Source organism: Ochotona curzoniae, unplaced genomic scaffold, assembly GCF_017591425.1.
Source record: "Ochotona curzoniae isolate NIBS_2020 unplaced genomic scaffold, NIBS_Ocur_1.0 contig_2210, whole genome shotgun sequence".
Taxonomy (NCBI): Eukaryota; Metazoa; Chordata; class Mammalia; order Lagomorpha; family Ochotonidae; genus Ochotona; species Ochotona curzoniae.
The window spans coordinates 15,110,745-15,138,097 of NW_024465369.1; the positions used below are offsets into that span (position 1 = coordinate 15,110,745).

General features: G+C 42.3%; 1 protein-coding gene across 1 annotated transcript; it reads left to right on the forward strand.

Annotated features, from left to right (window-relative positions):
• Positions 1-27,353, forward strand: LYPD6 (LY6/PLAUR domain containing 6). The gene is made up of 4 exons (XM_040972015.1): positions 1-118; positions 8,020-8,118; positions 25,074-25,204; positions 27,115-27,353. Exons 1-4 carry the CDS (start codon positions 1-3, stop codon positions 27,280-27,282), a joined length of 516 nt encoding a protein of 171 aa, XP_040827949.1. The 3' UTR covers positions 27,283-27,353.

Below are 27,353 nucleotides of genomic sequence, written 5' to 3' on the forward strand. Positions count from 1 at the left end.
ATGGAACCTGGCCCCACCCTGGCCTGGCTCCTGCTCCTGAGCCTGCTGGCCGACTGCCTGAAAGCTGCTCAGTCTCGAGACTTCACGGTCAAAGACATCATCTACCTCCATCCTTCAAGTAAGACCTTTGGTTTTCTTGGCTGCAGAGGTACCGATTTGCTTTGAATAAAACCTAGTTTGGAGAAACAGCCTGGAGAAAACCACCTTCAGTGCAGGGCAGGCCTCCTGCAATGTAACCGAGGGATACAGCAGTTAACCAAAGATGCTTTCTCTGTTATCCTGACATTCTTGCAGGGTTTGTTTTATATAGTCTTACTGTTAGACGTGTTCTCTCTGTTCCCCACACAATCATTCTAATTCTGAATGTCCGTCTCTCTTACTCATGCCAGCCCTCAGTCATCAAAGTAGACCGCCATGTCCCATGGGGAGGATTGTTTGTAATAGATCAATCCTTCATCGGTAAGATAATAGCTGGCCTTCCTCTCTTTGCATCTAATTTTCAGTTCCAGCCTAATTGCCTTCCACAACTTCCTACTCCCTGTGTTTTTTCATTTCCTGTGTTTAAGAATGATCTAGGGAGTGCACAGTAGTGTAAAAGTCCAGATCCCCACCCTTGAGTTTCTGAATTGCATGTACCTGGGGCTGTGGATTTCTGCTCTTACCTACAACTTCTGCTGCTGCTACCCTAAGAGTCCCATTTTGGGGAAACATAGCGGTTGATCTTGCTCTTCTGGTTTCCATCTCTGTATTGATCTTGCTTCTCTTATTTCTATTTGAATCTTTTGTGAGACCCCATGCTGAGATTGGTAGCTGGCTATTTTTTATGCATTCTGACCTTTAACTGTTGCCTGGGGTCCATTCCTCCTGAAATGTTCTGCTCAGCAAGTATTATTGAAGCATCCATTGTGTGCCCGGCATTGTGATTAGCATGAAAGGTACATGAGCAAAATGCCTTGCGTTTGAGGATCATAGAACCGACCAAGAGGAGGGCCATGACAGGGATTCTTTGAAATCTTGAATGTCCACACCTTCTGGTTTACAGATGGTAAAGGGGACCCACTGGTGTTGGGCATCCACCTGACCCTGGATTTGCAACCAGTTAGTTCAGTTGCTTTGTAGCCTTTTGACTTAAGTTTTTTAGATTTCTAAAGATTAAATAAAATATTGTACTGGAAGACATGTTAGAGGAATCTTTTCCTTTTGATTTTGATTTTCTAGTTTAGGGGGAGAGAGAGTGAGAGAAACTCTCAGCTACTAGTTCATTCCCCAAATGTATGCAGTGATCCCCTGCCAAGCCAGGCTGAAACCAGAACCTCAATCTTGGCATCCCATAGGAGAGGCAGTAACGTGAGATGGCTGGGCCAAGTTCTAATTTCCTACACAAGACACAATTCAAAGAAAGACAAGAAGTAGTAAAGATTAGCAGAGGGGGCCTGGCGGGATAGCATAGCAGCTAAAGTCTTCGCCTTTCACGCTCCGGAATCCCATATGGGCACCAGTTCTAATCCCAGCAGCCCTGCTTCCCATCCAACTCCCTGCTTGTAGCCTGGGAAACCAGCTGAGGATGGCCCAAAGCCTTGGGACCCTGCACCCACGTGGGAGACCTGGAAGAGCTCCTGGCGGCAGGCTTCGGATTGGCTCAGCTCCAGTCATTGTGGTCACTTGGGGAGTGAATCATCGGATGGAAGATCTTATTCTCTGTCTCTCTTCCTTTTAGTATATCTGCCTTTTCAGTAAAAATAAATACATCTTTGAAAAAGAAGATTAGCAGAGGAATAAGATTCTTTTGCCTATACCGCAAAAGAGTACAAAGATGAATTATACTCAATGAGGTTCAGGGCTGTCATTCTATATGTTCTGGAGGCATAGCAAGTCAGTTCTGGGGGTGAGGTTTAATTGAATATTCATAGGAGCAGAGTTTGGGGGCAGGATTTGACTGATATCAAAATTCTTGCCCTTTCTGGGAAATCTTGGACATATTCTGCCACTAGGTACATGATAGGAGCAGGAGTGTCAGCCATGCTAATTTTGCTAAAATGCTGTTACAATTATCTGAAGGTCACTACTGGGACACATTTGACTTCTATATTGGTTATTTTTGGCTGCCATCAATTCTGAGCAGCAGTTTTGTGGAAACAGTGGTTTTTTGCACCAAAAAAAGGGCAAGGTTTGGGTAGAGCAGATAAGATTGTTGGGAGGGGCTAGCGACCTCCAGTCTTCCTTGCTAGCTAGCTCCTTGTCTGTGTCAGAAGGATGTTGATTCCTGAGCCATAGCCTGTTGCCTGAGGAAGTCAGGAACCAGAGCAAGGTATAGAACTTTCTTGAGGCATGTGGGCACTTTATCCATCATCTCAACCGCTAAGCCATATGTCAGCCCCTAAATATGCCTTTGATGGGCAACATAGAATGTGTGTGGATTTATTCCTGAAGATTCTCTCACCAGTACAATCTGATGTCTTCAGGACAACTGTATGGAAAACTTACCTATCTGCTCTTCTTTTGGTACTTCTTGCTTTGATAATCTCTGGGATACTTGCTATGTTTTTCTAGATGCATTTGTTCTTTTATCCATTAGACTTCCAGCTCTTAGGGTTGATGGCTAAGATTTTGGCTTCTGTGCCATTCTTTGAGAACTGGGAGAGGTCTAGTAGTCACTGCTGTGAGGCAGGTCCACTGTTATCCTTCTCTGTGGTTGCTTACCTGGAGTAGGAAGGAGGCAGGAGGTCACTGGATTCAAACAAACCAAGACAAAACCCAGCTTCCACTTTAGTAGGGTGGTGCTTCTCGTCCAAGTTGAGCAGGCCTCATTTTGGAAAGTTGATTTCAGATTGGGGTCTTTGAAGGGTGTTGGGCCACAGAAGTTGCTCTTTGGAAGCAGTTGACAGGGTTCTGCTTGTGTAACCAGTGTTCATTAAAATGAAGGTACTTCAGAAAGGTTGTGGAATAGGGGACTTTTAAAAAAAAATGTATGTTGTTGCCGAAGAAGTTTAGAACCCATGCAGAGTTTTCATTTTACATATTTTCCATGAACTTTTGAACCACGGCCTGCTTGGAAGGAACTCACCACAAATAACAGAAGATTGCATTTGTAGCATTTTCAATTATGATTTTGAAATACAGAGAAGGAAGTTCTGCCTAAACTTTAGTGAGAAGTAGGTGATTGTTCCACCTGAGAAAATCTGTCTTTTCTTTCTAGTTGAAAATCAAAGTTCCAGAAAAATTAGGAGACACACACACACATACACGAAGAGAAAGAGAGGGAGAAAGAAGATGGAGAGAAAGAAATATTTGTCTGCTGGTTCATTCCGCAAATGGCTACAATAGCAAGGGCTGGACCATGTTGAAACCAGGAGTCAGGAGCTTCTTCTTGGTCTCCCAAATGAGTTGCAGAGCCCTAGCTAGTTGCAGAGTTATCTTCTGCTGCTTTTCCCAATCCTTTCACATGGAGCTGGATGAGAAGTGGAGCAGCTGGGTCACAAACCTGTATGCATAAAGGATGCTGGGCTTGTGGGTGGTGCGTTCACCCACTGTGTCACCTGCTGGAGCCAGATCTGCAAGTTCTGACCTACAGGGTTACCATCATGGATCATGGAAAGGATAAATTCTTACTGAAGTTACCATGGTTGTCTCCTACTTGGCCAAGACTTTGTTCTGCCACTTGAAATCTGAGTTAGCTCTCCAATTCTCTCAGCTATTTTAGAGGTTGGTGGTTATGTTTATTTTTGCACTTCGATTGTTTAAATAGCATGGTCCTGTGCCCTTGAGCACTAAACTATGTTTAGATTGCATGATCTTCCACAAAGAGACAGGTTTCTGTTGAACATAAACCATAAAAAATATATGAGGCATGCACTGGACTAGTATGATGTTGAATTATTTATATAATCACGTCACTTTGTAGACAAAGGCACAAACAACTTTCCTTGGGGTCAGTGCATGAGCCAGCTTCAATTAACGTTACATAGAGAAGCTCAGACTGTTTAAGGAGAAATGTAGTAATCGAAGTGGGAGAAGGTATACAAGTTTTCTACCCAAGACAAACATGAACTCATTTCCCTTGGTTCAGGAACACATATCATTGATAATAACTGCAGTGAGATTGGAACCCAGATTGAGAAAATTCAACCCCCCGTGACTAATCTCTGCTGTCTTATTCTCTCATCTTTAAAGTTCTTAAGCCTTTCAAAGAAATAGTTTTATGGCTTTCAAACTTGAGACACTATCGTCAATATAATTTATATATGGTTTTTTTTCTACCTTTTTTTCAGGTAAAAATGATGAATTTCTTTCCAAATTGTGACTAAGACACTGATGTCTAGTATAAACCTTCTAAACAAGAGTTATCATTTGGAAAAATGGGGCTATTATTTAGTTGCCAATTAGTACATCAGATACTAGGCTTTAGCAAACTAAAGGAACACAAACCGCCCTTGGACTCTATTTCTCTTAGAATAGAAACTTTTCCAGTTTTCTCCATTTGCATGTTTTGAGGTTTTTTTTTTTTTTTAATCAAGTGCACCAAAGTGCTAAATCCATACAGGGGGCTTGACTTGGTCATTCTCAGAAAGAAAACCAACTAAATATATACTCAACCATAAACTATCTAAGCGTATGAGAGTAAAGGGACTTTTTAAGATAGGTACCAGAAAAATAGCATTTGTGTCAGAAATATGTTCTTATCAAAACTGATTGGCAAGTTTTTGTTGCCAAGTGGACTGAGAAATAAATTTATTAGATTTCTAAATACTTTATGTTCATGTATGCTTTCCAGAAGCAATATAAATTAATTTGGCAAGAAGAGAAAAAAGATTTTTTGATGCATACATTTCAAGGCAAGTCTGCATATGTTTCAAGGCAAGTCTGTTCTCACCACGTTTTCAAAACTGAAGGCCTTTGTCCAGGCAAAAGCTCCAAGAGATGGAAACAAAGACGAAATCTTTTCTGATACCCTTACAAATGAATTATGGTAGGCTGAACTACGGCTGACCGTGAGAGTTAATGGACAGATTATTTTACAGGAAGTAACTGGGCACTTTTTTTTTCTTTACAATCACCTTGTCTTGAGGGACCAAGGACTTAGGTCCTGAAATATAGAGGACTAAGCTTATTAACTCTGTGATCAAGAGCCAAATTAGATTCATTCACAGCTGAGGCCACGAGTTGCAAAACTCTGCTTGCTCTGCAGTGCTTTGAAGTAACAAAGAAGAAAATGGCACATCTTTTACAAAACTCTTTCTGTCCTTTAAAAAAAAGATCTCTTTATCAGATGTAGTATCAATTAACAAGCTAGTGGAGATCATTTTTCATTTGTAGCCTCCATGTTAGGCTAAATATTTCCAGAAGGAAGAATTTAACCTTTTACTTGGCATTGTGCTACAATTAGCCACTTAAAGCTGAGTATGTTTGCAGAGATTTATCACTTATCAGAGTGTGATTATTCACTGGCCAGTACCACCTGTCATGTGGTCATAAATATTCCTATAAGCAAATTATACTGTAGCTATTGTGAATGTACACAGACATGCGGCTTCAGATTTTAAAATAAGGCTCACCCAAATGAGATCATTTGGTTAATTGCCAATAATATGTGCTGACAAACTCATTCAGAGACAAATGGTTTAAACTAAAGGTTAATTAGTCTCAGTGTGTAAGCTTGTACTTGTGTGTAAGCTTTGATATGAATACTTTGGGTTAATTTCAGAATCTGAGCTTACTTATGTAAGAAGTGGCAGTATTAAATTTAGTATGTCACTATTCTTGCACAAGATCATTTTGAAAAGTCTATTAAATAATCCAAGTTTGGGAACACTGCAGCTTATTAGTGGTAGATTCCCAGTTTGTTCTTGGAACAGTTGGATCGTCAATCTTCATTCAAAGTTCTTAATTTATCTCTTTGATGGGAAAGTTTCCAGGAATAACCAATGCAACATTCCAGCCAATTTTTTTTACTGGCTGCAGTGACAGACAGATAAAATTGGATGCTCAGAAGAATTAATCATATGAAATGAAGTAATGTACTTAGCTTGCAGTCATAAACCTTGGTGACTATGATGATTTTTTTTTTTTTTGAGAAATACTGTTCATTGACAAATCCTTTTTACCCCCAAAACCTCATTTACAAGCTGTTTTTTCAAGTTTCATATTTTAAAATTGTTTATATAGTAACAATATAGTTTAACAATATATAGTTTAACAATAACAGGCAAGCTATTTTAAAATGTACACAATCAAGACAATTTGCTGAAAAAACTTTGAATGGTTTTTCTGAGGATATTTCTAAAAAATAGCTAATTAAGACAGCTACAAGAATGTTAAATAGGTTTGAAAATTGCGAATTCTCTTGCGTTAAATTCCTTAGATGTGTACTTCATTAAATGTGATCTTTTCCATTCCAGCATCACCTACTTTCTGAAATAGTGAGATGTGAAGACAGATGAAAGTACTTCAAAAACCTGATAGAAAGATACAATTAAAAGATAACTTTTTTGATGCAAAAAAATGAAATCCTTGCACATTTTTTCATAACCCACGTTTTCCAGTAAGTTTTTGAAGGCCCTGGGTACACATGGGTTTCAATTTTTTTAACCAAATAAAGTTGGCCTTTCATTCCATTTTCCACAAACTGTTTGATGGGTCACAATATTTGTGTGTTTCTAAAAGGACTGGTTTCATCGTAGTTATATGACAGACAAGTATTTTCTTCAGAGATAAGTTTCTTCGTTGGAATGAGGTGATTGGATGTCTGTGTAGCAACTGCTCGCTATCATTTTCTACGAGGGCCCATGCATTTGCTCTATTCCTTTTATGACTGTGCATCACTAGCCACTTGGAGGGACATAGAACTCTCAAATGGTCCCATGTAAAAGTGCAGTTACTCATCTTTTTTAGACAGTTTATGACTGTTGATCATACTGTATTTTGTCACAGTGAGCAATGTGACGTATTATAAGCAAATGCATGGAGGAGCAGCTATTGTGGACAAGGTGAAAATCAAAGTTATATCTGGCCCATAATTCTGGCCTTAAGCTGCTGCCTCCTCCTTCATTTATTTTGGATAACATACTTAATTGGTTCCATGTGGGCAAAGCAATTTACCCTGAGATGATTATTTCCACCAGTGGGATAATGCAGGCTCAGCCATCTGCAAGGAGAGCAGTTGGTTTCTGTAGATGAAGTGTTTGAGTGTCTGCATCTTTCAAATAGGCCAGGTAATTTCACAAATTAAAAAAAAAAAACCTAAAGTTTGTTTATGGAAAGCAGAACTCTAAATAGTAAGACAAGCACATGATTAGAGCAAAGAAGCAATTAAAAGCACATTGGTGAACAGGACAGAGACTTCTGTTGATCGTTGTCTGTCCACTGGCAAAGGGCCTGGGAGTGCTGGGTACCATCCAGTGTGTGGCGCACCTGTGGCACCTTCACACTTGAATGAAGAATACGAGGACCTGGTGGACAGTCTCTCCAGAGGACATGGAGAGTTGGTAGCAAAGAGAGGAACTTGCTAGAATTTCACACACACACGAATCATTCCTAACCTTTGGCAAAAAAATTTTTTTGTTGTTTGTTTATTTTTCTTTATGTACATAATACCATTTGGTATATAAACTTGTGGAATTGGCTCTTTCATTTAGAACAATTATCTGGAAATATATCTGAGTTGTTCAGTATATGAAGAGTCCATTCCTTTCCCTTGATGACTGGAATTCCATAGTGTGACTATGTCACTGTGCAACCACTCCATCCTGAAGGACATTTGGCTGGTCTTTAGGTTTGTGCCCATGGAACTAATGTTCTTGTGGGCATTTGATTACAGATTTTGCAATAAAGACAGGTGTTTCTCTATTAGCAGAGGAAAACCCAAGGATGAAATTTTTCTGTTATGTAGACGCTAAATGGTTAGTTTTGCTGTTGTTGTTTGGAAACTGATGGGTTCTCCTGAGAATACTTTTAAAAGTCTGAAAAGGTCTATGGGTTTCTGTGTTCAGTCTGAAAAGTCTTTTCTCTTGATCCCCTTTGTAGCCACACCATATCCTGGAGGATTTAAATGTTTCACCTGTGAAAAGGCAGCTGACAATTATGAATGCAACCGATGGGCGCCGGACATCTATTGCCCTCGAGGTAAGCTCTCAGTCAGATTGGGGTCCTGGAGCTAGCCACAAGGGAACAACAGCCCTGTAGACCTTCGTGCATGCTTGCAATCTTAACTGCTCCTCTTCTCTAAGGCTACTAGTAGAACTTTTTCTTTTATCGCACTAATAATTTATCATCAAAGACTCTCAGAGGCATAAACTGACCCATAGGATTACCCCTTTTCTCATGAAATATCTTTAGAGCTCTATAGGAAGTAAGTGCTGCTTCCCCCTAGGCCCAGCCAAATGTAGATCAGAAAGAGAATGGCTGCCTGTTTACCATCCTTTGAAGGATTAGTTGCTACATAGTAGCCTCTTTCATGTAAAGAATGAATCAATACTCATATAAAGATTCCACTTATTGCATATTTTGCCGGAGACTTCTATCCTGGTATTGCCTGAAAGCTTGAATTCTAAATGTCATCATTGCACAAATGAAAACTCTGAAGTTCTTAAACTATTAAGTTCTCTTTGAAGGATGAGATAGAAGCATGATTGAAGCAAGAAGTTTTGACCCAAAGGTCCATTTTAAAATGAAGAACCATCAAGTTCAAATCTCTTTTATCCTATGGAATAAAAAGGATGGGTATATTTAGCTGTGGAGTCACTGTTAATTGGCTATTTTATTTTGGTGAAAATTTGCTTCTTTTGCTGGGGCTATATGAGGACAGGGCAGTTTTGAATGCATGGTCAGTGTGCCTTGCTGCTAATTGAATTCTGTTGTTCAAATGACTGGTCACACCAACAGCAAATTCAGCACTTCCCACAGTGAGGCCAGAGCTCCCACCCAAGGAATGGTGCACTGTTGAATTAAGAGACATAGATACCACAATGAAAAGGTAGATATCAGGCATGCAAGCCTGGACAGTTTATGCCAGAATCTCAACATGGGAGTTGGACCAGTGGAAGCACTGTGAAATGCTTCCGAGTCACAGAAAAACAGTGCTAAAGTCAGTGGTTCTCCAGTTTCAGTGTGATTTGCCTTTCCTGGAAGGTTATTAAACAGATGTCTTCTGCTACCCCACCCCTTAACTCCCCCAGTGGCTCTGAGATGGGCCCAAAGGATTTGCACTTGTACAACATTCCCAGACAATGCAGAGGCTGCTGGTCTGGAGACTACCAATCAAGAACCACAGCTCTGCATACCTTGAAAACAAGCATCTCAGCAATCAAGATCTTGCTTTTCTATGTTAAAATATCCTAGGTGATTACAATGAGCACTTGAAGGCGAGAAGCACTGGGGACCCCTCTACCCACTTCACAGGGAAGTGTGGTGTTGCCATTTCTAGATTCCTTTGGTTTCAATTTTAGGTAGAGCTGTTAATGGAGTCCCAAGGATCACAGAGCAGAGAAAAAATGGAGACGCACTGAAATGGCTTAGGCACCAACCACCATACTAATCAGAGTAAAATCCTGTTCAGGTTGCCTACTGATGTCACCGTTCCTTTCCAAAGCATTGTTTCCTAAGATGGCACCTACAGGATGAAAGTTTACATTCCAGATGCACCCAACTGCACATTTGCTTCTCAAGCATAGCTGCACATTGAAATCACCTGGTAGAGTTTGAAACCACTGGAGCCTGGATTCATGCTCAAAGATTCATATTTAACTGGCATGGGGTGTAACTAAGCAGAAGTAGTTTACAAAGCTCCCCAGGTGGTTATCATGTGCAGCCAAGTTTGGGAATTATTGTCAACAGTGGCTCTAAACAAAAGCAACACAATCCATTTATACCTCTAGTAACCTGATTCCTACTGGCCTATTAGCTTTTGAAACTCTTGCCACAGGTCAGTTAGTGTACAGGAAGCATCTAAATTTGTGCCTAGACTCAGTGATTCATAAACCCTTAAAATTCATTTTTCACGCTTTTGGAGTCTGGGATGTTTGAGATCAAGAGGCCATCAGGCTCATTACATAAGGGGCACTTCATCTCTCTGCATCTAAGATGACACTTTGTCAGTACCTCACATAGAGCACAGAGGGCAGAAGAAGAGAATGAGCCCACTCCTTCAGTGGTTTTAATAAGGGTCCTAGTTCCATTCCTGAGAGATCTGCCATCATAACTTCACCACCACTTAAAGGCCCCAACTCTTTTTGTACATATGTACACATTTGTGCGTAGATTCTTGGAGGGATGGAGCCTGCTCAGTCCACGACAGAATGTGACTATTCTTCCTTTGGCAATGACTTAGCTCTGAGATGTGTTAGCCAAGATGATGTCAAGCAAAGGAGGGCTGCGGGTGCTGGGATATATTCCACAGAGGCTCAGTCTATGTCTAATGATACAAGCGTACTTCAGAAAGTTCATGAGAAACATGAAATGAAAACAGTGCACTTATTTTCCATGAACTTGTTGAAGTGTGCTTGGACACGTCTATTCCTGTCGCAAAGAAGAAGCAAGTGATCAGAAGCCCTCTGCTGGATGCCACTCAAGGAAAACAAATTCAACCCTGATGCTTTCTTTTGAGGCCAAAAATACAGAGTCCTAAAAGTATTCCAGAATGGTCTTTTACACTCTTATCCTTTTTCCTCTTCACACCCTCCATTTTCCTCTGTGTGTCTTTAAATGTATAGAGATCAAGAGAAAGGTAAGCATTGAAGCTCAAGATACAGAGCAACTGTGTCAGGCCCTTGGAGGATTACATAGTGAAAGATAGGAATCTGGTTTCTCCTTTCAGGCTCAAGCAGTTTAGTCAAGGAGGTAGGATCTGAACAGATCACTGTCAGAGACGACAGGACAAACGTGAGGGTCAAATGGACCTCTTGGTGGAAGCATTTGATTTAAGTGCTGTGGGAGTTGAAGGGGAGAAGGGCTAACTGTGGCGTAAGTGGCTAAGGAAAGCTTTGTGTGCTGAGGTAGATGGAAGCCTTGCAACTGGAAATAGATTTGCTTACTTACTTGCTTGTTTGCTTTTTAGAAGATCAAAGAGTTTCTTCCCAAAGCCAAAGTGAGTGCCTCAGTCTAGAACTGTGTGTATTGGCTGCTTCACAAGATCCTATTGGTTATAAGTCTTGTACTTTTCTTATAGGGCTAGTAAATGCATTGAGTCAGACTAAACAAGACGTATGTGTGTCATGGTTATCAGTACATTGAAAAAAAACACCAAAAAGGCTGGTTATCAAGATCTACTACATTCCCATTATCCAGTACTATTTATATGCACAGAGAGGCAAAACAGTTGGGTTCTTGGTCATTCAGATAATGAGGAGGTAGATCATTTTCTTACAGTGGCTGCACATTTATTCCTCTTATAGTTTGCAGCAGGTATTTTCTGAGTTACAGTTCAAGTTTGTTGAAATGCCATGCTAAATCCATGGATCAGACAGAAGGGTGTTTTCACAGCATGAATAGAGTCTTGGTTGACTTGAGCCTCAGCAGTCGCCTTACCCACTTGGAAGTCCACAATATTTTTTTCTAATTTTTGATAAGCTTATTCTAATTACCCTTCAGCACCATCCATCATCACTATTCTGAATACTGGGAATGGATTTAGGACATTGAGAAAAGCACCCTTTTCAGGATGCCACTAAGAACAAAGGCATGGAGCAAGGAGCCCTCAGGTGCAAGCAGGGGATAGGAAGACACCTGACCTGGGGTTACTGACCTGTTTGCATTAGAGAATACTCAGAGCCAAATGATGGAATCAAGTTGGGGTTGTTTTTTTTTTTTTGTAACCTTGAGTAGCAGGTAGTGGGTGGGAACTGTAAGCTATAACTTCAGAACATCTTATATAGAGCCACCTGCTCCACCTTTCTTATTTCCCAAGAATCTTCTGTTCTTCCCTCTGGTCTTCCTGCAGGTTTTTCTAGCAATGGACAATACAGTCATTTTATTATTATGTTAGCATAAAAATCCATCCAGTAACCTCAGATTTGCTTATTCTGTTTATCATTAATTGGAACAGTTTTAGTGGACAGCTCAGAAGCTATGATAGGAAGACATACTGATTTTCTGAGATAGTCTTGATTTTGTGTTTGTTTTTGTGACCCATTTAGCTTGATTTTATTCATCATGTTATCAAAAGTTTGGTCTGTATCTAGTCAGGTCAAAATGAGGACAAGGTTTGAAGTTCAAGGAAAGAGAAATTTTGACTTGTCAACAGATGAGGCGGTAGCAGACTACTGAATCTCAAGAACTGCTCCCTGCTGAAGGAGGCTGTTTTGGGGTTTTTAAGCAGGCCACAAGAAAGGAGAAGTCAGGGATGAGGGGAACAAAGGCTAGAACAACTGCATGTTGGCCTCCCTCCGGATGATAATGATGTTAAAATGATAGTGGTTATCTGGTCTGAAAACCTGTTCATCTCATGTCTGAGTTTCAGTTTTGTGCCCAAAACTATATGCTCCAAGGAATATTTATGATGGCCAAGTGTGCTTTAGTACATGGGGGGCCACAGGCAAGTGGTTCTTTCTGCCCCAGATATAGAATTCTTGTAAACAAACCCTTCAAGACAACACTGGTCATCAAAGTGGCCTTGTGAGTCTGGTGATTAGAGTCTTGAAGGGTCAGTTGGGCTACTCCAATAAGTTGGTGATTGAAGCTAGGGGAAGTTGGTTGAGAGACTAGGGCTTAAAGTCTTGAGTATCTTCATTCAAGAAACTGAGGGCTTTGCTTGTGTCACATGATGAGAAAAGAATTGATTGAAAGTGAAAAAATACTCATAAACATTTTATCTGATCTTTATGGGATAAACTCTCACATCAGATTGCTTAGGGACCAGATGAAGTTCAAAAGTTTTTGAAAGGTCTATTCAGTCTCACTAATGTTGGAAAGAGAATGCTATGGTATATCTTAGTGGCTGATGCTTACAGACTCAATAGTCTTGTGAACCACTATTTGCTTGAAAATGTCAAGAAAGCCCTGCCCTGGCTGGACTCATTCCTGAGGCAATGGGGCATCAGCTTCTGCTCTGTTCCTCTCTTTCAGAAAGTGCTACTAAGTCCTTCCTCCTCCATGACGTTTATTTTTGCCTCTGGTGTACAAAGATTTTGGCACCGTTCTCTCTTCCTAGAAGTAGTCATTTAAGATGCCTTGCTCAGGGCCCGGCGCGGTGGCGCAAGTGGTTAAGTCCTCGCCTTGCACGCCCGGGATCCCATATGGGCGCCGGTTCTAATCCCGGCAGCCCCGCTTCCCTTCCAGCTCCCTGCCTGTGGCCCGGGAAAGCAGTTGAGGACGGCCCAAAGCTTTGGGACCCTGCACCCACGTGGGAGACCCAGAAGAGGCTCCTGGCTTCGGATCGGCATAGTATCGGCCCGTTGCGGCTCACTTGGGGAGTGAATCATCGGACGAAAGATCTTCCTCTCTGTCTCTCCTCTCTGTATATCCGCCTTTCCAATGAAAAAAAAATAATAAAAATAAATCTTTAAAAAAAAAAAAAAAAAAAAGATGCCTTGCTCAACCAACCCTTTTTGCTTCACTTGCTGGAACTCCATTTAGTCTTTTGTCCCTGTGCAGTTTCTTTTCAATAATGTTAATTTCATCAAATGCTCATTGTAAATCTGCTCAATTTTCTTGAATGAGAAAATCATATTCTATGAGGGACTAGTTGTAGGAACTGGTGAGGTCAAACATGAATTGAGTGCCGCAGGTCCCAAGCCACATGATTTTTTTAAAAAAAAAACTACATTTATTTCACTTTATGACAGTTTCATAGGCTCTGGGATTCCCCCAACCCCTCCTCAAATCCTCCCCCCACATTGAATTCATCCACATTGTTACAGTAGTACAGATCTTAACCAGTCGTGATTCCTTCATTGCAGGCATGGACCAAGCCCATGCGATTTTGATTGAAACTATTCTCTGTGCTACAGGAAGAACAACCCCCTGAGATCGGGATTGTATAAATGTTTCTTAAGCATATGTCAAGTTAGAAACTTTACAACTTTAAAGAGGCATGTTTTGTGGAGAACACCTAAGCCCAGGATATTATGCTCTTTCTTAATTATGAAACACAGATGCTTTCCTCCAAGGCAAAACCTTCACTTGAGATTATGACTGACATAGAATCAGAAGAAAGCCTTGAGAGAGAGGACACATAATCTTTCGAGTCCAGCTTCTGTGTTGCTCAGCGCTTTTTCTATGAAAGTGAAGACAAGCCTAGATATGTCCCTTGATGACTCTTTCCAGCAGGATTGTCTGAGGGTTCCTGACATAAGCAGGAAACATCAACACAGTCCCAAGAGCAGCTGAAGTCATGCCCATGTCACACACTTTCAGGAAAAACTTCTTTATTCTTTATTTAAAAAAAAATGTGGACAAAACCTGGCTGAGACAACCTTTTCATTTATCTCCTTTAGGTGATTTTACACTTAGGTTATAGACCTTCAAGACTTTAGCTCTATGTACCATGAAGACGCAAAGTCTTGCCACTGTTAACTGGTAATGAGCACATTGATTTCTGAATTTCACTGATTTGTGTGAAAAGAGTTTTCTCATGTGAGGGTGTCACTTTTCCTTAAGAAGCATGATGTTTGTTTTGGAACAAACAAAATAGGACTTGTCTGTTGGGCAGCTGCCTCAAGAGGTATTGACCGCTGGGTAAAGGAAATCAATAATGACTCAATGAAAATGAAGAGCATTTATTAATCTTTAATTTCTACCATGAGGGATTTCTTATATTTGACAGGAGAAGAAAACTCATCTTTTTAAGGAGTCCATGGAGAACCATTGATAGGAGCCAGAAAGCCTAAAGAATCTGATGCCTGCATGCCAGTGAATATGTAGTAATGATTAATCCAGCTTATCAACAGCCTAGTTTTTAGTCCATCATTTTCAAAGTCTGTTTTCTTTTATTTTGGATTTTTTTTCTTTCAATTCCACTGGACTTTTTAATTTGAGAAATAGCAAATATACAGATGAATGGACAGCTGAGTTGGATTTTTGCAATCTGAACATACTACATAAGCAGTTCCCAGCTGAAAAAAAAAAAGTAGCAATGTCCACCAGCTCAGAAATGCCCCCTCCTGTCTGTTTTCAGTAACTTTCCACCACAAAGGACCACTCTTAGAGACTGACTTATGTCTCTTCAAGTTCATGTGTTAAAGTCCTAACTTCTAGAACCTGAGAATGTGATGGTGCTTGGGGTTAAATTTCTAAAGAGGTGATTAAAATGAATTGATGTCTTTGGAGTAAGTACTAATTCAGTCTGACTGTCCTTATAGAGGTGGCTTGAACACAAACAGACCCAGGGGGCAGGCCACAGGAAGATACAAAGAAATGTACATACTCAAACCAAGGAAAGAGGCCTCAGAAGAAGCCCATGTTCTTCTGAGAATATGTTTTTTTAGTGGTTTGATTTCGAACTCCAGCATCCAGAACTATCCAGTTTTGTTTGAATCTCTCAGTCTGATAACTTTCTGTGCATCCCAAGCAAACCAGTGTGGTTACCATCCTGATTTCCAATAAGGAGGATTTATCTTGTCTCTTTTTTGGCCTTGTACATAAGTGGAATCATACAGGTTGTGCTCTTGAGTGTCTAACTTCCATTCAGTGTTATGTGAAATTTATTCACACTGTTAAATGGGCCTGTAGACCATTCAATCTCATTTTTATGTGACTATATGCCATCTTTATTTATTTATTCATTCCACCAATAATGAGCCTTTTTATACGTGGTAGTGTTTGTTTATATAGAAAAACCCTGAGCATTATCAGATTTATCATTTCTGCTGGATATTTAAAGGGTTCAAAAGGTTCATGGGAAAATGTAATTAAATGATATGTTTGTTTTGGTGAAAGAAAAATTTGAGATCCATGAATAGTTTTCTTATAATATACATGTTCATAATTTTTTGAAGCTCTCCTGAATATTCAGGGATGGAATTTCTGATTCATAACATTTATAGGCATGCTTTCTTGTTTAAGTAGATCATAGCAAATACATTTCCAAAGTGGGCATTCTGTATGAAAATTGCACTGATGTTTACTGCACTTTGGTTCATCAATGCCATGGAATACAGCTCAGCAATAAAAATTAAACTGTTGATACATAGAATAATCCAGATGGTTCTCCAGTGAATTAGACTGAGCCAATATGACCAATCCAAAATTATTACATATTATGTGGTTTCATTTGTATTAAGTTTTCAAAATGGTATAGCTATAGAAAGGAAGTAAAGATTAGTGGATGCCAGAGGTTAAGGAATGAGTGGAGACAGAAGGGAAGAGGATGTGACCATAAAAGATATCTGCACAAGTGATCCTTTAGACCGTGTAAATATTCTACAACTTGAGCATATGAGGAGTCTTCAAAAAAAAAAACTTCATGAAAATGTGTATTAGGAGGAAATTCTGTACAGATTCAAAAATTCTGTTGGCCCAAAGCTAACTACATTTTCCCATAAGCTTTTTGCAATTGCCACATACTGATGTCAATATCCTGCTGGCGGTTTTGCTCTATACTTTTATAGGATGTTACCATTGGGGGAAACTGCCTTAAGGGTATGTGGGGATCTCTGTATTAGTTCTTGAAAATGCATGTGAATCTAGGATTATCTCAAAAGATACAATTTTTAGTAATGAAAGCAGATTGGGCAGTTTGTAAAAAAAAGTTAATAGTCCTCAGACCCAGCTGGCTCACCAAAGTTTTGGTTTTGAAGAATAGACAAAAAGGTTTAATGTGATGTCTCAGAGGATATAGAATGCTTCAGGTAACTGCTCTGTTGTCTTTACAGAATGGTTGTATTCAATTGAGAGAACAACCAAGGGGAGCAGAGATGAAGAGGAGGAAGAGACAGACAGCTTTTCTATTTGATGGTTCATTCTCCTAAAGATCCCAACATTCAGGACTGGGAAACGCTAAAGCCAAGGATGCAGAACTCCATCCAGGTCTCCCATAAGGGTGGCAGGGGTCCAAGCACTTGAATCATTTTCTGCTTCCATAGATACATTAACAAGGAGCTGGAACAGAAGCAGAATAGCTGATATTTAAAACAGCACTGTGATAGGGGATGTGATTGACACAATCAGCAGTCTATCTCTGCTACCACGACACCCACCCCTCGTGAGGCAAATGAGAGGAAGATAGTGCGCAGGGCATGACACACGGCCGACGAGGTGATGCTTCCAAGTTTCCACAAGGTTGCTTGAATGGGATGAGGTTCAAGGATGGAGCATGGGAGAATATTCACATCCAGGGCAGGGAAAGAATAGGAAGAGAAGAGATCAGATGCGAAGGAGAGGGCCTAAAGAAAGAGACAACGTTAAAGTCCAGCTTAGGGAATCCCTTGGAAGAGATTAGACACAGTTGAGTCCATAGCTGCAAAGATATGCTGTGAGTTCAAACATGGAGAAAGGATGAGTTCATGAACTCTTAAAGGAATGGTCATTGTCTGGCAGTTATGTAGTAGATGGAAGAGCTGAGTCTCTGAAAGTCAGGGAATGCTCAGGCAGGTGCCACTAGCCCTTTATTTGCTAGTGTAATTGGTAGTATAATTATTACACATGCTTTCCTTCCATTGATTTTCTTGCATCTGAAGATTTATTGTCTAGTAGCAAGTTAATTGTATATTTTTTATAAAGAACCAGGAATAGTGAAGCTTCAGAGAATAATTAATTTTTTAAAAAGATTTATTTTTATTTATTTTTTTTTATTGGAAAGGCGGATATACAGAGAGGAGAGACAGAGAGGAAGATCTTCCGTCCGATGATTCACTCCTCAAGTGAACACAACTGCCGATACTATGCCGATCCGAAGCCAGGAGCCTCTTCTGGGTCTCCCACGCGGGTGCAGGGTCCCAAAGCTTTGGGCTGTCCTCCACTGCTTTCCCAGGCCACAGGCAGGGAGCTGGAAGGGAAGCGGGGCTGCCGGGATAGAACCGGCGCCCATATGGGATCCCGGGGCATGCAAGGCGAGGACCTTAACCACTTGCGCCACCACGCCGGGCCCAGAGAATAATTGATTTTTGAGAAAGCCTTTTTACCTGAGTGTCAGGTATTTTCAACTCCTTTTATTTTAATTGTTATTTGTGTGGGAGAGAAGGGTTGAAGCAGAGAGAGAGAGAAATCTAGTGATTCTCTCCCAAATGCCTGCAAGGGCTAGGACTAAGACACCAGAGGTGAAAGCCAAGAATGCAATCTAAACTTCGTACATAGATGACCAGAACCATTATTGCCAACCTCCCAAAGTCTGCTGTGATGGAAAGACAGATTCAGGAGTCAAGCTGAGTATTGAACCCAATGACGGAAGGTGAGTATCTTAATCCTTAGATTACAAGCCAACATTGAGTTAGTCATTGTAATGGCTCACTTGTTTCTAAAATATTTGTTTTGAGGGACTGACATTGTAGTACAGAGTGTTAAAATGCTGCTGCAACTCCAGTATCCCATGCTGGAGTGTGGGTTCAAATCCTGCCTACTTTGTTTATGAGCTGGTTCCCTGGTAATATAACCGGGCAGGAATAAGAAATAGCTCAAATGCCTGGGTCCCTTTTACTCACATGGAAGACCTGGACGAAGTTAGCCTGGGCCAGCTCTAGTCACTATGGTCATTTGAGGAGTGAACCAGCAGATGGAAGATCTGTCTCTGCCTCTTTTATTCTGTCACTTTGCCCATCAAATGAATATGTAAAAAAGTGTTTTTAAATATTTATTTTTATTACTATTTTAATTGCACATGTTTATGGGGCACAGTGTGTAATTTGATACATGTATTCAATATCAGAATAGATTGGTTAGCTTTTCCATCTCTTTAAACAATGTAATATTACATTTTAATTCAAATCTTCTTATGAATATTTTGTTTAAATGCAATATTCTGCTACTGCAAATGGGATATTGCCAAATAAATGAAATTTTTTCATTTTGCCTTTGGAACATTTTAAAATTTCAGAATCAGGTTAGAGACTGTGTGTGCATGTTTCATGAAAATTATATTTTGTGTCTCTCTGTAGCTGATTAAAGTCTTTCCCATTTCTGGTTCTAGTTGAATGCCTGTGAGTCTCCACAGTAAAAGACTTTGTTTCACAACCTCTGGGAATACCATACAGTTGCAGAATATGAGATTTTAGAGGCTGAAACTAACCTGGTAGAAATTCAAATCTCTTTTATCTTTCAGATAAAGGCCTTTGAAATCCTTTTAGTGTGAAGTTATCAACAGGCCTGATTCTCATGTAACCTCATTACTAACCCAAGAATTATTCTAGATGCAGTGAGAGCAAGGCTCTGTGGCAGAAATTTGGTTTTTATCACTGCTGCAGCCCAGTGATAAGCCACATGTGGTCCACTGAGTTCTGCTTGGAGAATTCTGCCTGCCTGCTCCGACCTGCCCTTGGAGATCGCAAGATCACAACACATATCCGAGGCTCTCAGAAATTGCCCAAGTAAAGAAATGTGCTCAACTTTATCTGAGCATTTCTAAAACTTATTTCATCACAGGACTTTTCTGCATGTGAATATTGCCCAGCTCACCCGGGGCTTCCAATAGATAAGAAGAAGAAAGGATGCTTGGGAAGGATTGAGGCTTCAGAGCTGAGGATTCAGCTCCTGGAAGTGAGAGTGGTATTCTCACCATGTGAGAGAGTTCTCACTCAGCAGCCCTGATCTCTTTTCTCTCCCCACAAAACAGCAAGAGTTGACTCATTAGGTACCAGAGTTTTGCATATTTTTTTGAAAAGATATTTCCATTCATTGTTACCTGTAATTTGTTCCATGGAATGAGATCCCTATTAATACATTAATGAGTTTGCTAAAGACAGCAAAAAAATATGAACAAAGAGCAGTTGTGTTAAGTTCACCAGTTGTTATTTTAAGGCTTACTTAAAGTGAGATAATTCACTACTTGAGGGAGCAAACCCAATTTTCAAACCTGAAGCCATGTGGTGATTTACTTATTCCATAAGGGTGTGATCTTATCTGCTCAGATTTACATTTGGAGCAATAAAACCCCTGGCAGCCACTCCTCATTGTGTGAAGAGGAGACAACAGATAAGAACATTCCTGATATTATTGCTTTCTAGAGCATTTGAAGCTGGAGTGAGGGTGGGAAAGATAGACCTCTGATGGCTGTCCAATCTGTTACCAGGAAGGGAGCCAGTCCTCCTCAGAAGATGTGGACAATCTCTCAGGCCATTGGCCTCTGGTTATCAACACCTGCCAAAGGCTTGAAGGAAAAGTATTACCTGAAGACACTGCCCCTTCCTCATCATTGAGAAAAACAGAAAAAATTACTTCCCAAATTGTAACTATTCCTGGGCTTGGGAAGAATCAGTGTAAAGCCCTCAAGGATTTTTATGTGCTTTTTCTCGCCTAGAAAGATCCTGAACAAGCTGGGGATGTCCAGCACTGGGGTCCAAGCAGCAGCATCTGGGGGAAGAGCAGTGTGGGGAAGAGCTCTGCAGGGCGGGGGGAAGCCTGCACCTGGGGGAATGCAACTACCTCTTAGAAGGCCCAGAGCGATGTGGGGGTTCTGTTCAGAGGGCGTGTCCAAAGATCACTATGCCCTCCATTTCCACCACTCCCAGGATGTGTCTGTGTGAGCTGCCCATGCTCTTTCTCAGGACATGGGATTCCTAAGCTGTCTTCATAGTATCTTGGCTAAAAGCTGCCAAAGTCATGAAAGAATCTGGTAAGGCAGGGGAAGGATTTTTATTGCCTAATAAATAATATGATAGAAGGTCATAATTCCATATTAGCAACTAAATACCAAGAATGTATAAAGCATGCAAAGTTGCATCCAAGTTATGCATGAAAAACAGCTCTGTGACATACCTCAAGAACTATTCATCTTTTTTTACTGTGGAAGTGGAGCAGGAGCCTTCTCCTAAACCACAGGATTAGGATGCTGAACAGTGCCTGAGGACCTTAAAGAATTATACTCGCCAGCAGCCTCCCAGAAGCTGGTGGGCCTCAGGACGGGGCATCTTGTTCAGATCCCAGCTCCAGCCACCACGTACACATGGTGAGCTGTCTCCGGGCCTGTCTGGGCTCCTGGGACTGCTCCCTTTAGGATAAGTCTCCAAAACTGGGTTGGGCGGGCCCAGGTTTTGGGGCCCACCTGCCGCTCTCATTAAGCAGTGGACAGGATTGGAGAGGGACTTGACCTTGGGCCTGGGGGTTTAAACTTCCAGCAGCCTCCCAGCTGCTGGTGGGCCTCAGGATGGGGCATCTTGCTTGGATCCCGGCTCCAGCCACCACATGCACGTGGTGGGTTATCCTCGGGCCGCCAGCGTGCCATTTCATGCGAGGCTCCACCTGCTGGCCGTCTGTCTGGGGAGCTCTGGGGTTTGGGTTCTTTGAATCACTGCTGAGGAAGCTCCATTTGAACCCACAGTGTTTTTGGGATGAGAATCAATCCTTAAGATTCCCAATGACAGTAACTCTTCCTCTGAAGCACTTGTAATCACTTAACAATGCTAAGCACCAAACACCAGTCCATGCAAAAGATAAGGCTCAGGGATTGTCCTATTACCTGACATAATGATGAATCAGAGGGGTCACAGTAGGCAGGGTCATGACATTAACTAGCATTCGAGAACCATATCTGGGAGTAGATTCTGTGGGGGGTTTGTGGGCCAAACCTTGTGGAAATTCTAGCCCCACTGGTTAGCTTAAGAGTTGGGGTGGTGATGGACTAAGCTATATGTGACCAAGGAGCTTACCTTCAATCACAGGTAAAGGAACCCACAACAGTCTGGACTGGTCAAAGCAACAGCACCTGAATGTGCATCCTGACTAGGGCGTGGGGTGGGCTGGGCTGCAACATTCACCAGCTCATACAAGGCCAAATGGAAGGCCAGACTGCACTGAGCACTGGCATAAAACCCAAGGGCATGTATGAGAACTGGGTTGGGGAGTGGATCAAGTGGAGGAACTTGGGAAACTCCCATGGCGAGTCATAGCTCCCACTGGTGAACATGTGGTCCAGACCTGGGGGCCGGAAAAGCTGAGCAAAGTAGCTCCAACGGCTGGCTAATGTGTGAATTGGCAATGGAACGGGTTGTACTTGGCAGGACTGAGCAAACCTTAGCCTACAAGTGAAACTAGAAACCAGGATGGAGTACAGGTCATGCAGAGCTAGGCTGTTGCACCTACTGGTTGGCCTGAGTCAAGGATGCTAAGCCACAGTGTCTAAGGCAGAGGTCAGATCAGCTTGTGGGATGAGCCAAGCTGAGTCAGAGCAACCACTGGCATGCAAGTGATCTATGATTGGGAACAGGCCCAGTTGGGGAGCTAAGGAGACACCCTAACTTGGTTGAGGTTCCCATCAAGGGGCACATGGACTGGAATGGGGGCTGCGTTCTGATCAGGATACGGTTGTACTCTCCCTTGGCACAAGTGTGGACTGGAACTGGATGCACCGAGCCGGGCCAGACCCCGACACCGTCTGGTGTCCTGGAGGACCAGGGTAGATGTGGGACAGACTAGGCTAGGTCTCAACCCCTACTAAACCATGTGTGAGCCATATGTGGGTATGAACGAGGTATGGCTGGGCTGAAACATCCAACAGCAAGAACCAGCTTGAGTTGAAGGCGAGCCAGGAAAAGCCACTGTTCCTACTAGGACAGGAGGTGAACTGAGTAGGGCTGGCTAATGGGCCCCCTGGTATGTGCCAATCTGGCATTGAGAGGGGTTCTGATGGAGCAGCCTGGGCAACTCCTCTGGCAGGACACAGACCCGGCAGGTAAGCGCAAGAAGCATGATAGGAAACAGCCCAGAACAGGCCATGGAAAGTTTCCCACTGGCATGCATTTGGCATGGATCGAGGGCAGACCAGGCTGAATCAGTTCACATCATCCACTGGCAAATCAAAGCACCAGAACAGTGTGGGTCAAGCCAGGTTCAGTTGTGACAAAAGCAGTACACAATACAGAATGCCAAGGTGAGGTTGCCTGTACCAGATGTGACTGCAGCACCCATCCAGCATGCGTGAGAACCAGGAAGGGAGAGGGCAGAGCTGGCAGGGGAATAAAGGGTAGCTCCCTTGCTGGACAGCTACTCCCACTGGAGAGCATGAGCTGGCATGGGGGCCAACCAGACTAGGCAGGGCTACAACACCTGTGTGCCTCATGGGGACCAGATCAGGCAAAAGCCAGGCTGGGCTGATTATTCCTACTGGTGCAATCTACAATTAGAGTGGGTGAGGGTTGTTTGGGCTTAGCCTCAGCATCAGCTGGCAGAAGCTGGCACTAGGGGCTAATTCTGTCAAGATAAACCACAGAACTACCTGGAGAGTGCATAATCCAGGAGTGGGAGTGGCCTGGGAGGGAAATAGTGGGCTCCTCCGTCCTGGGTTACCACTGCCATGGGAGGGCACAAAAACTAGGATGGGGCTGGGGTGGCTAGACAGAAAGGCACTCAACAACAGCCGTGAAGGCTCGATAGTTGAGCTGGTTAGATGGAACTACGCTTCAATGCCCATCGACATGTATGAGAGCCAAATGGGATGTGGAACAGACTGGACTAGTCTGCTACACAGACGGGCAAACAAGGGCACAGCCGGGCCTGATGGGGGTTATTGTGGGTCGCTCTGACTAGGCTGCAGCTCGCATTGGTTTATGTGAGGGCCAAGCAGGTGCTGGGCAGAACCAGGCTGGACTGCAACACCCATTGGTTCCAGTGAAAGTCGGGGCTGAAAGTAGAACCAATCCAGCAATTGCAACCACTAGCTGATCATGGCGATGTACTGTGCTGGACCCTGTACTTGCTACACATAGAAGAATCTGGTCTGAGAACACCTCAGACAAAGTTTCTTTGGAGATCTCCCCAATCAAAATGCTGGACTCAGAACCCTAACCAAGAAAAGAGATAAGACAGAACAGGTCAATCAACTATCTCAGCTATATGTTAGCAGCGAAAAACTGAACAAATGGAGACTCTATGATGGACTGTGTCAATCAGTGGATTCTTCAACGACCTCATCGTGCTTGGAGTGGCGAGATTGGCAGCGAGTCATAACTATTGAACTATCAAAACTACTTGAGCAAGGATCTCAGAGCATGCCTCACATCTGAGACCTGGGGTTGGTGGGAGACTGGGTGGGCCTTCTCCCTCAATATTCCCCTTTACCTTAGATATATGAAAGAAACAATATGGAAATAATAGTCTTACCCACTTTCCCATAGCCCTTGTACATTTTTGCCCTAATTAGCTATGTAAAGATTGTCAAAAATATAATAAAAAAATAAAATTATATTAAAAAAAAAGACTTATACTGACCAAAACATTTCTGTTTGGTTTTTAAATCACCAGTAAAACCATTCCCTACAGGATTGGAAGGTGATCTCAGGTTTTCATATTCAGAAAACCTAGAGGGACTGGTCGTACCTTGCATGCTGGCCTCTGCCTACTCTTGTGAATAGGCAGAAACCTCGTGAGGACAAAGCTCCCTCACTTTGAAAAATTCTCCCTGTCGGAGTAGTCATCTACCATGATGCATCCTGGCATCTGGCTGTGTGCTTAGGCGAGCACTTGTCTTTTGGACAGGTTTTGTCTCCAGATAGAATGAATCCATTTTTCGTCACACTGTCTTACCTGAGTTACACACACACACACACACACACACACACACACACACACACACACACACACACACCTGTTTTTGCTGTAGTTTCCCCTCCCCCCCGGAGGAACCCACCCCTGGTCAGGACCATTGTCACCTGCCATCTTTTTTTAACATTCAGTCCTTTAAATTTCTTCACCCTTCCCTCTTCATGAGAGTTGTGATGACTCTTAACTACTAAATGATCCCTCCCAAAAATTGTGAATGAGGCAGAACCTGATGCCCCTGGTCTTGCTTTTATGGGAATTGTCATCAGCAGAGAGACCTCCCTAGAAGACCATCCTCCTACTCTGGCAGAATGAATCTACCATGGGGAGAGCTTTGGGACTGGGTAGCACTGCTGAGGCAGACATCTGGACTGTTATGTCTTTTCATTCGTGGGTTGTTCTCTTTTTAAGCCATGTGTCGCTATCGTTGGCATCTCATTAAAACACGTTCTCTCTGTTGACAGAGACCCGATACTGCTACACTCAGCACACGATGGAAGTCACGGGGAACAGTGTGTCTGTCACTAAGCGCTGCGTGTCGCTGGAAGAGTGCTTGTCCACTGGCTGCAGAGACTCCGAGCATGAAGGCCACAAGGTCTGGGTCATGCTGCCTGTAACAGGATGGTGTAGTCAGCTCTTCTCCACCTCAGCTATCTCCCAACACTAACGACAGAGCTTTAGGGCCCAAGTTGGACAGCTTTTCACTGTCTATACCTTAATGAAAAGAAGCTTCCTTTTCTGTTGCTCTAAGGAATGTAGATTTATAGGACAATCACTATGCTTTGTGCAAATATTGCAAAAGGTTATTGGAAATTGTTCTAAACCTTTCCTCACTCAGAAGGAAACAATGAAGTTGCCAGTATTTATGTCCATCACAGTAAAGCGTTGCAGGTGCACCTGCAGTCCTTTCAACTGCAGAGAGCCAAGTCAGTTTAGCTTTGGTAGCTTTTCTAAAGTGAGCGCTCATGTCTTTATTTGCATGCTAGTTTGGAGAAAATGGCTCCAAAGTCATTTGATAAGTGACAAGAAAGTCATACCCTTGTGGATTTGTTCCCTTTAAACCTTAGCTACTGCTTGGATTCAGAAGTTCAATGTACTTTGGGACAGCTTTAAAGGAATAAAGAATCAGAGATAGGCAGCCTGACTCAGAGCTGGAGACAAGAACACCCTGCTCTCTTGCTTGATCAGAGAGATAGCTCCACATGTGATCTTAACATATGAGACCTTGGCCTTGGTTTAGTGTCTGTTCACAACTCCTTTAAATTCTCTGCAATAGCATTGTCAATCTAAGGGATTCTTTGTCTTCATGCGGACATCCAGTTCTCATGCCAGTTCTCAAATACACAAAAAATTAAACAATCTGCCTACTTGTCCTTGTTTGTAAAGATGAAGAAGGACTTTCTCTCTGACTCCTCCAACCAGCTGAACTTGGCTTGGCTTTCAGAATTCCTGTGGCTTCTTTACCAAAAAGAACAGAAAATTGGAGATGGCATGGCATATGCTCAGGTCCCATGACTGGTAAGAGACAGAGATAGAAATAAAATACTTGTGACTTCCAGTGTCTCCTCGATAGAACATCTTCCCAGCCCATGTAATCTGGAATCAAAAGCTCAAATCTCTGCAAGAAAATGACTGTGTAAAATATGTGTCACCTCGTTGTCTGGCTAAAGTAGATGTGCCCATTCCTTTAAGTCTGGAGTGACAGTTGAAGTACCAAGGTTGAGATTCTACATTTCTATGGAGCTTCCAGTTTAAGTCACATGGACTGGTCTGTCCTGTGGAGCCATGGCCTGAAATCAAATCTCTCAACAACTGTGAATTTCTTTCTTTCGTTTGATCTGGTGGGTAGAGTGGCATAAAGCAGGAATAACTGCATAAATGAAAACCCTTTAAGTGTTACGAATCATTCTAATGAACATCAGCAATCAGTTTTAAATGGCGTGGGTTATTGCCATGCCACTTTAACTGTGAATACTCAGGGAGTGAGGGCTTTCCCTGCCCCTCAAGCAGGCATAACAAGCCTTTTTAATCAAGGAGGAGCCAACTTCCCAAGCTATCCTTCATGGGCAGTGTCTCTGAAGCCAAGCAGAGGAAGATGCCACAACCATAAACGAGTCATGAAGAAGGAGGTAAAAATTGGAACCCATATCCCTTAAAATTTAACCTGGGATGTTTTCATTTTGACTACATCATCTTCCAGCTGCTATCTTTTTTTTTCCCCCCATAGAACTGTACAATATTTGTTAAGGAGGAAAACATACAAATTGAAAATTTGCTTTTGTTTCAAGTGCAAATAAAAACAATCACAAACTTAATGATGTTCTAGGCCACAAAGGTACATCAATATATCCATAAGCCTATTCCTTAGAAATGTGAGATTGGAGACTACCCTGGGTAGTGGGCAGTTTCTACTGGATTTTTGTCCTACGGCTTCACCCTCAAAACTCCTGCCTCTTTCCAGGGAGCCTTCTCATCATCTTTCTTTTTTCTCTTCCTTTCTTTCAGGTCTGCACTTCCTGTTGTGAAGGAAATATCTGTAACTTGCCGTTGCCCCGCAATGAAACTGATGCTACGTTTGCCACCACCTCACCTATAAATCAGACAAACGGGCACCCACACTGTGTGTCCATGATTGTGTCCTGCTTGTGGGTATGGCTAGGACTCACGTTATAGCAGCTGTGTGGCACCATTCATGTATGGTTGCAATCCCTGAGGATCTTGTTGATCCACACTCACACTCCAAT